Source organism: Larus michahellis, chromosome 8 (assembly GCF_964199755.1).
Source record: "Larus michahellis chromosome 8, bLarMic1.1, whole genome shotgun sequence".
Lineage (NCBI taxonomy): Eukaryota > Metazoa > Chordata > Aves > Charadriiformes > Laridae > Larus > Larus michahellis.
The window spans coordinates 48,897,817-48,915,966 of NC_133903.1; the positions used below are offsets into that span (position 1 = coordinate 48,897,817).

The 18,150-nt window shown below is 44.0% G+C and overlaps 1 protein-coding gene across 3 annotated transcripts in view; it reads right to left on the reverse strand.

Moving 5' to 3' along the window:
• LOC141747155 (BEN domain-containing protein 5) overlaps positions 1–18,150 on the reverse strand; it is a 969,363-nt gene that overhangs the window by 218,866 nt on the left and 732,347 nt on the right. For 2 of the 3 annotated variants that reach the window (XM_074596964.1, XM_074596963.1), the window contains exon 7: positions 11,624–11,713. The exons of the other annotated variant lie outside the window; for it this stretch is intronic. In XM_074596964.1, the coding sequence (XP_074453065.1) occupies positions 11,624–11,713 (90 nt within the window). The remainder of the gene's footprint in view (positions 1–11,623; positions 11,714–18,150) is intronic. 3 annotated transcript variants of the gene reach the window in all.

Below are 18,150 nucleotides of genomic sequence, written 5' to 3' on the forward strand. Positions count from 1 at the left end.
AAATGAAACACTGAAGTCCGTTACAGACCGCAAAGTCTGTAATTTCAGTCTTGGCAGACAATGAAAGCAAGGACTGTATGCAACACCTGAACTAATTCTGGGTGACTCATGAGCTGACCAGACTGGGGCGGGGGGAAGTAAAAGAGAATAAAAAAAAAAAAACAAAAGGAGTGATTTGTTAAACAAAAATCTAATCCTCTGGGAAGATCCGATGGCCAAGAAAATGCTGGCTGCATCTGAATTTTCTCCCCTTGAATCTGAGATGAAAGTTGTGTATCTGCAAGTTGCTTCCAGTGGTGCTGGAGGGAACTTGTTGGATAGCTACTTGTACCGGGCTCCAGCAGGAAAAACCTTTTTTCTCTGGTTTGTTTGTTTTGGTTTTTTTTTTTGTTTTTTTTTTTTTCTTAAATAAGAAACCAAAAATGACCGTGTCCCTACATGATGAAAAAAAAACATTACAGAAGTTCCCCTCTGCCCCTCACCAGTGGAGATGGATCTGTTCTTTTATTTACAGTGCATGATATTCAGGCAAGAATAAGCTCCACAGAAATAAATTAGGGCCCCTCCCTGTCAGCACAGGTGTGCTCCTGGCTGCTGAGCAGCAGAATATGTTGTAAGCCCCCACCTCCCCTCCAGAGAAAATCTTGCTGTGAACATGGAACTGCACTGCAGATCCTAAAGGTAATGGTAATTAGCATTGAAGAGGGAATATTCAGAGAGCAAACTGGCCTCACATGAGAAGGGCCACCACAAGCAACTAACTTCTCTGCTTGTGAAGAGGTAAAATTCTCCAGGAGGGTATAAAGTACACGTTTCCATCTGAAGAGCACAAAGGAGGAAGTTAGCAGGATATAACTTCCAGGGCTCCTCTAAGCGTCGAGGGGTTTTGTTGTTGCTGTTTCAGGAAGAGGAAAAAACACCATTTCCTCAAGAATTCTGTTTGGAGACAGTCTTATCGCAGAATCTACTTTGAAGCATATTAAACTAAGAAGGAATAAGATGCTCTTGTTCCAGAATAAGAATTGCTCAAGAAATGTTCTATTGCACTCTACATTCTCCGCCTGCCTCAGATGCAAATGAACTCTCAAGTGCCAGCAAGCCCTCAGGGAGACGCTCTCCCCGAGCACTTTGCGGCAACGGGTTTAAACTCTGGCAGCACTGTGACCACATAAGCTAATGTCAAGGTGCTATTTCCCTCATATCCTTGGTCATTAGGAACATTGCCAGGAAGGAGAAAAATCAGAGTTCACGTGTAACCACGGGCAAAGAGCGTCTAACTCTCTACCTTGAAGAGTCAGACTGAATTTTAACATCTTAAAGGCAAATTTAACTTTCATAAACAGCCTCTTTTACTGCATGAAAGATACAGACATCAGAAGGGAGAGATGCTGCCGAACACGTTGGACGAACTGGGACCCCAGCCTGACAGGCACACTGCAAAAGTAAGGGTTTATTTCAAAGCCACTAGAGGGGCCTGTTAGCCGAGCATGGTGACAGCCACTTCCCGGCTGCTGTCTCCAGTGCAGGGCAGGCAACCCGCCCACAGTGAATTAGGGGTTCACTTCCAAGGGTTTTCCAGTTCTGATGCAGGCCAGTACAGCTTGCTGTTCCCTGCTCCTCCCCGGGAGGAAGAGGCAGACCCAACGTTGGAAAGATGGTACGTGGGAGAAGGCTGGGTCACAGCGTTTTTCAACTCCACTCTTGATTCTGTTTGACAGAAGATGGTCAAAGCTCAGTGAGACTGAACGGCTTCTCCTGTACCAGGGAATTAGCCACCCTCCTGTGCTCACTTTGCTGTTATGACACCAAGCACTGGGGTTCGTAAGGGTATTGGCGACAATGGTGGTTAGTGCCATACAAAAGCCACCGTGGCAGTAGAAATTTAAAAACCGCAAACACTGAAATCTTTCGGTGATGCTAGAAATAGCTCCTTTTGGGTAGGTGGAGGTCCTGGTGAACAAGAACTTGCCCTGTTGTCGTTGTCTGTGTCACACTTGGCTTATGCTTGACCATAAAACATAAGGCAGGGTCCAGTAAGTTTAGTATGTTGCCTACGCACTGTACCACTGTCTGAAAATTCTGAAGAAACTTTATCATAAGAAGATCTACAGACTTTTCCTTTCCTCTTTTTAACTGAACACTGAAAGAGATTTCTTTCTTTATTTATTTTCTCCCCCCCATATTTTTTTTTTCCTTCAGTGATAAAGTGACAGAAAAGTGGGGAGACAAGAAAAAAATAAAGAGAGAAAGAGAAAACAAGAGTGAGCTTATAAGAAATTTCAAATAAAGTATTCTCTTTGAAAACCTGTGGCATTAAAAGAAAAAAACCCCAACAAATTAAGTATTTTTCATCCATCTCCAATTATCCTCTACGTTTAGCAGCAGCAAAGACTAAAACCATAACCTCCAAATCAGAGCGTGGATACCAGGGATCTATTACCATTTGCTGAACACGTAATAGGTAATTGGACCCTTGAGCTAGTACTGTAGGACACATCTGGAAATTGTCACTTAGGGGCCACATCTGTCACTAAGGAACTAACCTTCCTGGGGAGGCTGGCTTTTTAGAGAGCTGTGTGCCACTCTTCAAAACCACCCTAAATCCACACTTCCCGTCAACAAAGCGTTGAACAGAAGTTTGCCCATGCATTAGGGTCCCTGCAATTTCTACCTACATTTCTTTCCTAGGTAAAATCAAGCAGGACTGGTAAAGAATTTGTGCCCCCTTTTTGGCTGGGGCATGTGCCCCATTACCCCTCCTCTCCATCCTCAGAGGCCAGAGAAGCAGGACTGGATTGAAAGAGCAGACAACCTCTAAAGGGCTATTGTCTGGGGCAGGAGCCTGCTTTCATCCAAAGTCCTTCCTTCTCACCCTCCAAACAAGCTTTACGTCCTTTTCTCTGCGAACTGCAGAAGTTAAGGAGACATGCCTCTTATAGACACGTACACAATACCTTGCAACAGGCACACAGAGAGCATGGGAGCAACCTGTGCAGGGGCAGAAGAAGAATTTCACCCAGGTGCCCTTGTGGCAAAGAAAAGTTTCCAGCAGCCAGGTCCTAGTCACACGTGAATGCTGGCCCCTCAGAGCAGCAGCTATAGAAAGGCAGAAGGAGCAAGAAGGCAAGCGCAGGGCACCTCGGAGACAAAGGAACTGAAAACAAAATGAAAACAAAACAAAACAAAAAAAAATCAATTCAGCTGAACCGAGCCAGGGCAGGCAAAGAACAAAGGGTCAGAAGACAAAGCCGGAAACAATAGACCAGCAAGATGAATATCAGTCATGAGGAAGAGCTGGGACACTACAGAAGGAGAATGGAAAAGGCTTAAAGAAAAGTAGAAAAACTAGAAGAGATTCCTAATTGTGAAACCTGACATGCCATGACAACACCTGCAGCTCGATCAGTACAGATCGCACACACTGCTGCACTTAGAGAAAGGGCTTCATCTCACAACTTAGATTCCTTGAAACTAATAATGGTCACTTACTAGGAGCCATTTTTCTTTCATTAACAAGAGCCATGCAAATGAGGTCTAAAGACAAACCCGAACTTCCTGTGGTCTTTACAGCCCTGTTCTGATTATTGCACATTGATGCCCGGGTCTAATTCGACTGGGGCAGGACTTCAAGATTTCTGCCTGGGATTTTCCCAGTAGCGATAGATGCTCCAGCATCGTTTGACCCATAAATGTGAAGTCCAGTTTGGGGAAACCTGCACGCACGGTACACTGGATGCTCTTGGCCATTTGGACTGCTGCACAGCCACGGACCCAGCAGGCAATGCCATGAGCAATGCATTAGCTCACAGTTCCAGAGGGCCTGCTCTCCCATGCAGGCCCAGAAAAGATCTGTTGCATGGGCATAATATTGCTTCCTAGAAGTACAGGACTTGCTGCCCACGGCCATACGGAGCAATACACACAGAAAAATGGCTCTGACCTCCAAATGATAACTGGGAAGACATGGATAAGCATCTTCAAAATCCACTTGGACTGCAATTTCCAGTGGGAAAACCAGGCCATATTAAGGAAAGCTCAGTGACCGTGAATTTCAGATGAATCAATATTTTCCTCCTTTTCCTATCCTCAGACATCAGCAAAGTGCCACAATAGGCTGTTGCAAAGATGATGTTCTTTACCCTAGAGGTAGGTTGGTTAGGGTCGGAAGGAAACGATCTTTAAGGTAAAGTTATCCAAAAGTATGAGCAGTCAAAAAACATTGTAAAACCAGTATGTTTAAGAGATTAATTGGGCAATCCCACCCGGAGACAAAGCAAATTTGCCTGCTGTTGTATGGTGAAGCATTTCTCAATTCTCCCCCTTGAAGACCAAGGGCTCTTTTAGCTCTCTGATTATTGTAAAGAGGATTAGTTAAGCAGAGGTAGTCAAAGGCCTGCCCTGGGCAAAGGGCAAGCTGAATCAAACAAAGACACTTGACATTTCTTAGCTGCGTAGGCAAAGCCGACCTTGTTGTCCCAGGGATGAGGAGTTAGGACTGATCCATTCCTCCTACTGGAAGATGCAAGGTGAGCGTGCAGGGCTAGGCTTAGGGAGATGAGTCTGCCCGGCAAGTCAAATTTTCTGTTCCCACTACTACTGGTAAGATGGAAGAGACGAGACAGCAACTTCTGCTGTTGGTGCGAGGGGGTCTCTCAGCCATGCAACAGCCTTCTCCACAGATGACACAACTCCTTCTCCAGAGGCAGCCTGGGTCTCCAGAGCTCTGGAGATTCCTTCTCCCCTTTGCAAACTGCAGCCCCCAGCCTCTGCACAGCCCCTCTACCCACCCTACCACCATCACACCTTCTCTTCTTCTCTGCGGGGGTTCCCTGGCACATCCAGAACACACACATGGTAAGAGAGTAAATCACATAACTCTATAGCCAGAGAAATTTAACCTTATTATAAGTTTTCTCCAGCTCAGGCAGCCAGGTGCATAACCTCTCATACCTGCCTGACACCACAGTGAATTGATTCAAAACCTGTGGTATCTTGTAAAAGTTAATGTCACTTTGGGTAGCAGAAATTCTTCTAACAGTCTATTTACATCAACACAATTTTAAGAGGAGCTTTTATTTCCATTACTCCAATATGGATGTTTTATATTCTCAGAACAACCTCTCTCTCTCCTGGGATACTTCACACTAAAATCCCATCCAGGAGATTTACAAGGGACAGACAATACTGTTCTTCACGTTGCTTTGGAAGTCAAGGAGAGTGTGTTTCCCTTTGTATTAAAGCACAGGAGCTGTGCACTTAAAGAAAAAAAAATTCTTAGTGAGAAGGATGAATGCAGTCTAACAACTTTAAGAAAGCCCTGCAGCTCATTTTATGGTTGGGCTGTTGAATTCTGTTGTCTTTGTCTGCTTCTCACCATTTGGTTTCCTGAACCCCTATAAAAGGCACCACGAACTGCAACTTCTGTTCACCACGTTCCCTCGCTGCTTGTAAGTGCTAAGCTGCATCAAAATGAACAGGAGAGTGTTCCCATCCTCCCCTGTCACAATTTATGCATGCAGAATATCATTTGTTTTACAGAAAGATTTTTCTTTCTGCAAAAATCTGCAGTCACCTCTAGGGTGGCACTGTGCAACACCAGATGCATTTCCCAACGGGTTGTGTCCAGGAGAGGAGGTGTGCAAACGGTACAATAAGCATTGAAAGGGACTGGAAGTTCCATGTCTGTACCTTTGGAGTGGAAAGAGAATATTAGACTCCCTTAAAATGGAGCTTCTCTTTAGTTCGGTTCTCTTCAGTATTAGCGCTGCAGCCCACAAACTGGAACGCCGGCAGCAGCCCCTGCAAAGTGCATTCCTGCCGCGGAGAGCACTCACAGCCTGCTGCGACGCCACGGCAGAGCACCCCACCTTCAAAGATGAACGACAAACTAAACTTCTATACATACAGAGCCTTTCACTTGGAGTCCAGAAGTAGCCAGGAGAGCATAAGCGTTTGTTTCCAGTCTCTCATTTGGCAGACACAACTGAAACTTTACAGTAATATAACAAACAGGCATGTGTAAGATCCCCGCACTCTCAATGGAATCCTATTTTGTTTCCTCCTCGGGTAGGAAATGCTGAGAAATGAAGATGATTTGGCTCGCTAGAAGGAACAGTGCAACAGATTAAGCGAGGTCAGAACCGATGCGACCCATACATTTAGTCAGATGCAAATTCAGTCTGATATAAAGTCTGGCAGAGGATGTCCGAAGGCCCCATCATTACCACAACAGGCATTTTCTGGGTTCAGTGTTTTTCTCCAATACAGCTGCTGTTACCAAAAGCATCCTAATACCAATGCCTACAGAACTCAGTTTCATTTCTTTAGGAGAAATTTATCCCGTGGAAGCAGCTAAGCGAGGTCATCACCTCTGTTTCTTCAAGAAGGGTCTTTTCACATGTAAGGGCTTCATTAGCTGCATCTACTCTTGCATTTAAAACATGCCCTGTCCTGTCTTTCAGTTACTATCACTTACGTGCTAATGCTCAAAAGATTTATGCTTAGTGAAGGAAGCAAAAAAGCAGCTTTTAACCCAAACAGCTTATCCGTCCTTCCGTCTTCATAATAAAAGACAGAGTTTGGGTAAAATTCCAAGTAGCAGCAACAAGTTTCAAAATGACTCTTCTCACACATACAACTGCCTTTCTCACGAGCAAAAAAATACAGCCAAAAGAAAAAAACAGGTCCCGCTCACATTGTAGCAACTTCTCTCTCTTACTAATTCCTTCAGGGATCCTGCAGGGACAAATTCAAAAAATTTGAAGGCACTGTCTCCATGAAGTGACCTAGAAAACTGCTACCACTTTTAAGAGGACATCTTGGAATCTGTCCAAGAATAAAATCCTTCGTAGCAGGTGGAGCACCTTGGCCACATAGAGAGAAAGTTCAGTTACCCACTAGCCCAGTGAGTTATTGTGCAACAGGAGTACTCCTGAGACAGCTGGTGGGAGACTTGTTTTCAGGCAGCCTGTCCCCTTTTGCCCCATTCTCTAAACTTAGACTGAAAATTTGTACAAAAGTTTTCAGATTTTGTTCCTGCCCTCTGGTGGCAAGAGGGTGGGTATTAAAAACGCAGACCAAGAATGTTAGAAAACCAAGAGACATTGCCCAAGCATAGTCTGGTTTTTCATTTCATATCATCTAAATTAAGGTGAAGCGAGAGGGAGCATTCATTTAAGCAGCTGTAATGAAAAAAGATTGATTGAAAAGTCATTTTTGCTCCATTTCTTATGGATAAGAGTCCCAGGTGTCTGTTTTCCTTATATTTTATTTTTAATGGCTGTTCCCTATTCAGCCCATAAGCTTTCAAGGTCAGCTTCAGGTCAAATTACACTTAGCACAAGATGCTTTGCATCTGCAAACCCAGCTGTGGGATCCCTCTCCCTCCCCTCTTGCACTGGGACGTCCATTCCGGGCTGGGCTCCCAGCCTTGCAAACTACATTAAAGTAAAACGCCTAGGGTACAAATCTTCATTTTCGTATTTAGACGGCGTGGTGGATGCCACACTGACAAACGTGTTAAAAAGACAACAAATGACATCCTGCTAATAGGACGTGGTAAGTCAATGAGGAAAGTACATGTCAAGGTACATCTGGACACACTTAAACTTGCAATTACTGACTGCTGACAAAACAAAGCATACAGGGCAAACTTAAACATGGTTGTCACCACGTCTCCTACAACTTTCCATGCACGTGAACAGTGAGGGATAGTTGCTTATCTCCCACAAAGAAATTAAAATCTAGCAGCCAAAGGAAGGAAAATAAGACTGTAAGAATACAGGACGGGGTGGGGGGAGGGAATACGCCTATCACCAGATCTTGGAAAAAATCCAAGCTTTTGGAAAGCCGGTTTTTTAGGCCAGGCTGGATGGGGCTCTGAGCAACCTGATCTAGTGGGAGGTGTCCCTGCCCAGGGCAGGGGGGTTGGAACTAGATGACCTTTAAGGTCCCTTCCAACCCTAACAATTCTATGATTCTATGGTTTATCACCAGTGTTTAGAGGGTAGAGAACAGATTTTACACACACATATTTGCGCACACTACTACATAGGCATTATGTGACATCTGACCCTCTCTGTAAAAGTTAATAATTTGCTCGCCTCAACAGTATCATGTGGAGGACAGAAAATAGAATACGTTTTCTTAACTAAAAATACCAGGGGGGAGGAAAATGAGGAAAAAGCCCATCTAATAAAGGAAAGAATCTGAAATCGCAACTTCAGAAAAACACCTCAGAAATCTGAACAGCCCATGAGAGATGAGTTCAAGCTATAAAATGAATTTGCACTGTTTTGTGTTGCCCTATAAAAGCTCCCCAGGAGTAGCAGTGACTCCGGTTGGTTAGAAAATGGTCTATAAGAGCAAAGTGAAAGCAACAGTCCTCTTCATCCTAGACCCTGCTCCTACTTACTCATCCCCAAATATGACACAAGCATCAGTGCTCATGACGACCGTCACAGCCCGAGGAGGGGAGCACCGTCCTACCTTTGGATGTAAAGGGTACTCATGCGAATATACTCTCTGGTGAATAACTCCCCAACTCTGTCCCTGAACTTCACAACAAGCAGTTAAGAGCTATGAGGAAAACTTCCTAAAAAGGCTAACCCGAAGCATCGTAATAACTCTTAAAAGACCAAAACAGAAACAAAAGGTTCTTAATCCATCTTTCTACAAAGAGGCCCTCTGGGGTTTTGTCTGCCTTTTAAGGAAGAGAGCTACAGCTCAGCAGCTGCACCGTGCGTGAAATATTATAGCGCTTGTTTTTGACTCCTGGATGGGGTGCCTAATGATTCTAGGGAGGTCTGGCTACTGCTGCAAGCACTCCACAGCTGTAGGAGACAGAGGTGCGTACCCATGTTTACAATACTTGTACATCTGCAGGAATATGGGGTATTTTTATCCAAATTCAGTTTTCAGTGGATTCTTCATAATGGAATACAAAGGATGACAGAAAAACAATACCACTCTGAATGGGGAGATGACCTTATGGTCTTTTCCCACAGGAACACAAAGACCCTGGCTTAAATTTAATCTGTGAGCAAAGTGAAGGACAAAGGACCAACAGACAGGACCAAGTATATCCTGATGTATCGAGGTTAGACAACTTCCTTCCCATCAGAGTATCTTGCCTAATCAAGAAATGGAAGATGCAATAGGGAGCTTCTGCCAAGCCCCAGGAAGCTGGTGTTTGGACTACACATATCTAGATATCCTTAGCAGAGAGCAGGCCAAAGAGGGCACGAAGAGACTTGGCTAGCTCAAAGACAGGTAGAAAAATGAGGAAGGAGTTAGTTATGAGCTTAGAGCTTTAAAGAGGAAGACAGACCCTGAACTGAATGAAACCCAAGAAAAAAAATGAAGAACAAAACAAGAAAGCTTGTAACTAATTATCTGTTCCCCTGCTGGCTGATTCTCCAGGCCTCGGCAGTCACAATTCTGCTCTTCCATATACAAGATGCTGCTTGCACCTGGGGAATCTTTGGGATTAGCTTCCATATCTTAATACTTCAGGTGGTGAGCATAATCAAACATTCAAGAAGAAATCTCTCTACCAAAAAAAAACCCAACATCTGACATGTTCCACATGCACTGGGTTGGCATTTGAATATTAAATCTGCAACACCTAGCTCTGCCAAAATGCTTCCCAAGACTCCAGAAGTAAAATTCCTCATTGTGCCCTCACTTGACTGCCAAAGGGATCCTTTTTATCCCTTCTTTTGACCCTCCCACACAAAAGTTTCCAAAGGTGGAACAAGCACCCAATTTCACATTTGGCAATGCTAGAAACAAGGCAGCAATGGCCTTGAAATGTTTGCCATTTCTACTTGTCTTGACGCTAATTATACACACAAGGCAGCTTCATCGGCGCTGGGCAGAATGGCTCAATGCACAGCAGAGTTCAGTGCCTTCAGATCCGTGCATTTCCAAGCGAATCAGGCATGCGTTATAACTGCAGTCACAGCAAGTTTCTGATGTGCTTCTCCAAGACTGACCCCTCCTTTTTCTTATTTCCCCCCCCCCTTTTTGCTTTATTTTTTCCTACAAAACACCAAGTTTCTCTGAGGCAATCAGAGCATGACTTCCATCCAGTTGTTTCATCAGGCTAAGCGTGCCACCCGCTTTTTCACATTCTTTTTTTTCTCCCTTTTGAATAAACTCTCCATTATCAAAATAAAATAACGTCATTTTACAAAGTACCACCTCAGCAGCATGCCTCAGCCCTCATTTCACAGGGCTATGCCAGCAGCCACAAACAGAATCAAAGCACCCAATTAAAAATCCATATCCATTAACAAACATGTGAACTATAATGCCCTGCATTGACTGTGCCACCACAGGAGATGGGAAACTCGCTGAGTTTTCCTGCTCTCAGGCTGGAGCATCTTTTTATTCAAGGGAGGGTTTTACCTTTGCTACTCCACCGGCCGGCAAGAAGAGGCCCAGTGTCCTGTTAGCCCACGGGGCTAGGACAGCAGAAGTGGCAGCTGTTGACCTTTTGCCTTAGAGAGATGCCAGACGTAGGACCTTGCCAAGATGAGGAGCACGCAGAGAAGACCACGAAACCGTGCCAGACCTTTCCCACCAAGGTCTTTAGGTACCAACAGGGCCGGTTGCAAACCAATCTGCGGCTTTACAAGCAGCCAACGTAATAAACTCTGCATATGCTTGATTGCTGCAACTCATTGGCTAGGCAGGGCCAGACCCAAGCCGATGTAGTAAATTAGCATATTGCTTCGGCTTCAGGGAAGTTACGTTGATTTACGCTGTCAACAATTTACCACCGCAGAAAGGCACATACCATAAGTACAATATTTCAGACCTATACAATGAAGTTATGTGAACACACGACAGGATTATTTATTTATTTGTACCCACAAGCCTGAGATTTACGACTCTTTACACATACAAGCTGGGCAATTCGCTTTCTAATTTTAGCAGGAATGCTTTGTGCAGGGAACAGCTGTCAGGCACTGGGAGCTGTGCTCCTCACAGCAGCAGCTTCAGACAAATAGAGGCCTCTTAGAATTAAACTGGAGAACTAGGGTCACTGCTTTGTGGTGGAAAAGAAGCTGAAGATAGTAGACAGCAAGAAAACATAAGCACTTAACACAGAACCACTCCCAGAGCTTTTCCAGACTGCTTTCCTAAGAAAAGGAGCCTTACATGATCACATTGCCTATGTACGAGTGTGATTGACAATTCTTCCTGAATGGCTTCAGAGGCCACTGTCCAATTCTGACCAAATTCAGCAAACATTTACAACTTGGAGATAATATATTCCTACTGTCCCCAAGAAGACAGGCAGCTGGGTAGAGGTGAGAAATTCTGCTTATATCCTCACTGTAGAAAGAACTGTCATGTGAAGTTGTGGCTGCCCCAACCCTGGAGGTGTTCAAGGCCAGGCTGGACGGAGCCTTGAGTAACCTGGTCTATTGGGAGGTCTCCCTGCCCACAGCAGGGGGATTGGAACGAGATGTTCTTTAAGGTCCCTTCTAACCCAAACCATTTTATGATTCTATAAACTCAGCCTTCTATCAGATCTGAAGCTATGCAAACCCAATACGCGTATCGATAGGAAATCAGATCTCGCCACATCTGCCATCGTCATGCAGACACTCACCTTGGCACACGAAGGAAGATGGTGTTTCCCCAGGGTGGACTCGTGCAGTGATGAACACCACTTTCTGTTCAGCCCCTGGACGCAGGTTCACTGCAGCAGAAGGGGACAGAGGGAAAGAGAGAGATAAAGATCCTTAAACTGGGTCCCATATGTAGGACACAAAGAGCCATTAATATTATAGCATATCCTTTTATTAAAATTGGTCATACATTATAAATAAGCACAATCTATAATTAAAGGAGGCAGCGTCACTGAGTCTCCGTACCGGGCCATATAGCAGACTGCACAAGGGCTGCAAAACTAATGACACGCAGCCAAACCTGCAACAACAAAGTTAGCTCTCTTTTTAAAAACCAAGATTTACTACAGTGAGTTTAACTGCACTGTAATTGCTCTCTCACTTGTGATAAATGTCCCCCTGGGGTGACAAGAAGAACAGTGGGGGTCCATTCACAACGTAAAGCCAATTGCACCCTGCATTACACTTGATACGAGCCTTAACAGTGCCAAACAATGGCGAAGTGCTAACAAATGACATTTATTAGGCTTCGCTCTGGGGGGAATTTTTTATTTTGTTTTAATCTCAACTCTTTGGGACTGCATTTGCCCTGGCTTAAAAAGATGTTCAAAAACAACAAAGGATGGAAAAGAGATCAGGATTAAATCCAGCAACCTTCTCCAGTGAGGGCATAAAAATGTGCCAGGTCCCCTTGAAATTACAGATAGGTGGAAGAGAGATTTAGATTTCAACTTTGCTGAACTTAACATGAGTTAATCCCCTAGTATTGAAACCACGCTACTTTGGCCACTTGCTTCAGCAGTAAACTACATGGGTCAAGCAGGACCTTTTCTCTGTTTGTGCAGTGACTGCGTTTAATAAACAGGAAATAAAAATTATGCTCTTTCAAAATGGGTTCTGGGAATTTTAAAGACCATAAGAGGTCAGGACCTCAGTGAGATGTCTTATCCAGATCTGAACACACACAGCAGGGGTAATAATAACACAGCAGGATCCAATCGTCAGAGACGGTTTAAATCTTTGTTTTGAAATAAAAAGTTTACACACTGAAAGGAGACTAGAAACTAAATCCAAGTGCTATTTTTTTGTTTGGTTGTTTTGTTTATGGTTTGGTGGTTTTTGTTTGTTTGTTTGTTTGTTTTAATTAGGTAGATGCATTACGTATATACCCAAACACAGACTTTTAATTTCAAAGATGTTTGGAGTCCTTGAGACCATACCTGAGTTATTTTTTTAATTTCCTGAATTCTTAAAAATGCTCAGTTCCCCCAGCAGTAAATCACACCTAACAGCAGCATACAAATAATCAATATATTTTTGGTTTTTCCCAGGAGAGAATCTCAGCAGGCTTCTTTTTTATTTCCTTAGCCTCTCTAAATGTCCTACAGCTGCTCACCCTGTAACTCCACCATTCATTTGTTCTTTCATACTCCAGCTTCGCCACTCTCTGCTGGTTTTGAACCCCAGAGGCAAAGAAATATAAGAAAGAACCTCTCTGACAAACGTAGCAGCTGGTGGGGTCAATTCTGTCTGCAGAAGAAAAGTGGGAGGCAGCAAAAAGGAACACAACACCATCAGCTAGAAGTTGATGACCACATCATTTGCGTTAACATTAAGTAGTGTGGGAGGAAGGAAGGAGATAAATCAGCAAACGAACTTTAACAAACAAAAGGATGGGATCACTTTTGCAAGAGGAGAGGAGATTTCCTCCTCTCTTGGAAAAACAGCATTACATTAAAGGGACTCGACGCAGAAGTGATGTTCAGCAACATGACTGCCACTGTTTGGAGCTGGAACAGCTACTTGGTTAGGAAATCTTTTGGACAGAGGATTAGTTTGGGGGGTTTTGTGTCTTTGGTTTTAATTACAACATTTGTGTTATTCATGCTTTACCCTTCGTAACAATTATTAAAATCATTAGTCAGTTCATTCTCCTATGGAGCTGAAGAGAACTTTGCCAGGTTAGGGCTCGGTGCAAAGCTGCTTAGAGTCAATGGGAGGTGTGGCACTGGGTATAACCAGGACCTCCCTTGCCCGCTTCCTTGGGGCATAGAAGGGCACTGAATTACCACCCTGCAGTCAGTGCCAAGCAATCTCACTCTGCCTTGGTTTACACTCCCCAGTGCATCACTCGCTTTCCAGCCCAGTACATTTGCTGCAGAGTACGAATGCACAACATTACAGTGCACAGACCCTTCCATAGTACCCAGCCTCCTAGACATGCAGCGCTCAGAATGCGCGCAGGCAGAGCTGGCTGTCCATCTTCATGTAGCAGACATTGTCTCCACCTTTGTCAAGCCCAGCGATATCTTTATAAATCTTTTTCTTTAAGCAGTAGCCTGCATTATTCATACCGAAACAATAAAGCACATGGCATGTGTTACTGTGCACACATGTATTTCTTTCTGGTATTTGGGCTGGATGAAATAATTTGACCTGTTAACTTTTTTTTTTTTTTAAGAGTCATTTTCACTGTTTGGATTTCAGAATGCGTGCATCTGCATGAGCAAACAAACATTTCTTAAGTATTTCTGTTAACATTTTGGAAAAGCATATATCTTTAACGCCGCTTGGAAAGCCTAGAAAATTCAGTAACGTCTTCTAAATGTGGGTGAATCTGCTAAAAGTTGCTGTGGTGATTAAAGTCCCTGCCTAAGTACGAGGCTCTGTGTACACACAGGAAGAAATTAAACTGTCAGACAAGCTTTCAGTTCCACAGGTCCTCTTCAATCAAAGTTCAGCTACTCTGAAAGCACCGGTAAAAGGGGGACATAAGAGGCAACATAGATTCCCATTAGCCAATCCATGAGACAAGGTGCACAAAGGGCTTCCAATATGAACGAAAGACTAGTTCATACTTAATACCATAACACTTAAGAGCTTGAGATAGGGACTTTGTAGCCGGCTGGTGCAGTGCATGCATTATTTAGAGGCTGGGCTCCCAGACTAAACCCTAACCCAGCCCCAGCACGTTATAACCCATCCATCCAGACACCTGAGGCTGGTCTTGGAAATCATCTGTTCAGCTTCGTATGTTTGTCTTGGTCTCCGTAACAGTCTGTGATAAAAGGAATGGCAAGTACATGCATATGCACACACACCTCAAAACACTCCTCTGAACCCTAACAGCAACAGCGCTGTCCTCACTCTGTGGTTTTATATATAACCTAAGAACGAACCTCAGCAAAGGTGGCGGTGCCTCCTTGAAAGTGCATTTAAAGAAGGGCAAAAATGCCACACAGGTGGTGAGGAGTGAGAGGGGAAAAAGGTGAGAGGCAGCCCTGTGAGCACCAGGGTGGGAGGAGGAGGGGAGGGAGCGCTCCAGCTGCCGGGGCAGAGACTCCCCTGCAGCCCCATGGAGAGACCAGGCTGGGACGAATATCCACAATGCACCCTGTGGAGGGCCCTGTGCCAGAAAAGATTCTCCTGAAGGACCACGGGAAGGGCCCGGGCTGGAGCAGGGGAAAGCGTGAGAAGGAAGAAGCGGCAGAGAACAATTTTGGACTGACCGCAACCCCGTTATCCATCCGTGGCACCGTTGGGGGCAGGGGTGGTGGGTAGAGGAGTTGGGAGTGAAATCGTTCCGTGGAAAATGGGGTGGGAGGAAATGTGTTGTTTTAATTTTCCTCTTGGATTCCTGCTATACAAGTCTATTTTAATTGGCAATAAATGAAATTAATTTTTCCCCAAGTCAAGTCTGCTTTGCCCATGATGGGAATTGGTAAGTGATATCTCTGTCTTTATCTTGACCCAAGAGCTTTCTCTTCTTATTTTCTCCCCCTGCCCTGTAGAAGAGGAAGAAGCTGGGTGGGCGTCTGGCAGCTGGTCAAGGTTAACCCACCAAACCAATAACGGATACAACAACTACAAAACACTATTTCATATTTTAATTTAAATGTTACATTGAAAACACATCCTATTTTCTAGTGCAGGATTGAAAAAGATCAATCAAAATTAAAGATTAGAAGCGTATAGCTTTGCTCAATAGATGGCAAAAGCACTTAAGCAAAATGACAGGAAAGCGCGCTCCGTTTAGCCACAACTTTGCCAGTTGTGCAAATGCAGAGAAATAGTCTGTTGCGGTACCCCTTCTACACTTCCAACTGCCATAGCAGTGCATCTTAGAAACAAAACTATCTGACAAAAATGTTTTCCAAGGGAAGAAACGTATAGATTTCTGGAATTATTGCTTTTTCATTTTCTCTTCCAGAAAGTATCTTGAAGATTGAACTAGACGTTTTCTTTTTCCTCTGAAGGCTACCGCTACCATCATCATTGATAATATTTGCCTTGACTTAAGATTCCTACTGGGACCTAAACAATCTGCCACCGCGTGTTACGCCCTCGCAGCCCGCTACTCGCCCACCGCTATCCTGTCGCACTTCTGCAGAGGAGAGTTCCCTTGGGCAAAGCCGTGAAGATCTAAGGTGCTAGTCAGAATAAACGACACTAACCTCAACATCTATTCTGGCTCTAAAGCTACCACAATGGCGATAAACACTAAGTGAACATCTTACTGAAAAGAAACCCAGTTATCTGCAGGCAAGCAACTCCAATCTGTCACTCTGAGTGTCACTCACGCTGTTTGGCCCTCAACTCATGTTCCTTCTCCTCTAATGCTACAGCACGGACAAGCCAACCACTTAAAGCAATCCCATTGGCAACAATCCCCCAGCTCTCACCTAGGAAACAGCGATTTCCACTCTTGGTTACATATTACACTAATGCAACTAAAACAGAGTCCCACAGAAAATATTTTCTACTTAAAAAAAAAAAAAAAGACAGATCAAAATCTAAACCTTCATGGGAAGGCAGAACCTTCACTTAGCCATTTTCATTCAATTTTCATTTTCATGCTACTATAAAAACATGAAAATGACAGTATTTGTATGTAGTAACTTAATAATAAGTATCTAGAAGTTTCATGCAGAACTATTAAATTTATGGAATCCCATTTGCACTACCAAAACGAAGTGCTGTAACAGAACTGAGGTGGAACTTCATTCAACATCCAGGATCTTTCCGGCTACGAGATCAGACCAGAAACAGACTGCAGAGAGATTGCAGATGTGTGGTTTCTTTAAGTCTCATAGCCATGGTATGGTAACGAGGCAAGTTCACAAATTAGTATTAAGGCTGATGGAGTACCAAGGATGAGCAAGTCTGACCCTAGAAGTCTACTTCAGAAAGCTTTTAACTGGCGCCTATCAGGAGAACTTGGAACTGAATTCCAGTCCTTCGCTGTAGATGTCAAAGTTGGGGCAAGGTATTAGGAAAAGCTTGCCCTTCTCCCCTCCCACATTTCACACTACCTGTACAAGACCAGGAGGCTCTAATCAGAAGAAATGGAAATCCATCATCCTAAAAGCACATTCCCAAAAAATCATTCCATTAAAATACCCACATATATTTTCATGAAATACATGTAACCATTACAAATAAATTCCGTATTTTCTTCCTTTCTCAGGTACTTTGCAGTATGAGGTGGGCTGTCGCCAACATTTTATATTCAAAACCCTGTGAGTTAAAGGCTCCACAGAGGAAATCAGAACCGTGCTGTCTCGACTTGTCTGTGTCCAACAGAACTGTAACATCTGCGTCGGAAACGAACACTGATGTCGTTGCCGTCCTGACTGCCTTGTCTCTACCACATTAACCTGCTTTAGCAAATCAAATCCAAGCAGCATTTACTGTACTCTGCCTTTTCCTAAGAGACCCGATTAGCACCTAATTCCATTTATTTTTGTTACTTCTGGTCACAAATGTCATTTCAGGTAAGAGTGCACAGCTCAGCAGCACGGAGTGCAAAAGAACACCGTTTTTGGTCACCACCAAATCCCACCGGACTTGTTGAGGTCAAATAAACATACGCTTTTCTTGCTTGCCTACTTAGAGTTGGCTTGAGCAGTACAAAGGAACTAAGTGGCACAGAAGGTAACAATGGTGCCATTTGTACCGCAGAGCAAATACTGGAGTATGGTTTTTGAACGTCAAACACCGATTCTTATGTACTTTTACGTGGAGAGGGAGGCGGCAGTATCTTAGGTCCCATGCGTAATCCATGGGAGGTCGGTTCTGCGCAGGGAGAGCACCACTGCGAGGTGCCCTCATGGCTCATTGACTCACCTCACCTCCCACCACGGTTAGACAGACCCATCTGCAGTGCAGAGGGGTTTTGTTTAGCAAAGACTCACCTGCGCAGGGACCTTCTGACCAGCAACAGTTCTACGCATAATGCTCAAAAATGGACCCAAACCTCTCAAGTTCTGGATTTTCATTCAAGTTCCGGCCCTGACCGTCAGGTCCTTAACTACGTGATTTGTTTGACAGACTTTTGTTGTGTTTAAAAATGTGCTTAAATGCAAGCGTTGGCATAAGAGCTTTGCTGAATGTGGGCCGTTTAGCAGAAAGGCTGCCTCCAAGATCATTGTCACAATGTTTTAAAAGTTGGAGATTGTGCAACTATTATCCTTTATTGCCCATTTTATGCCAAAGTCTCTCCTTCTTT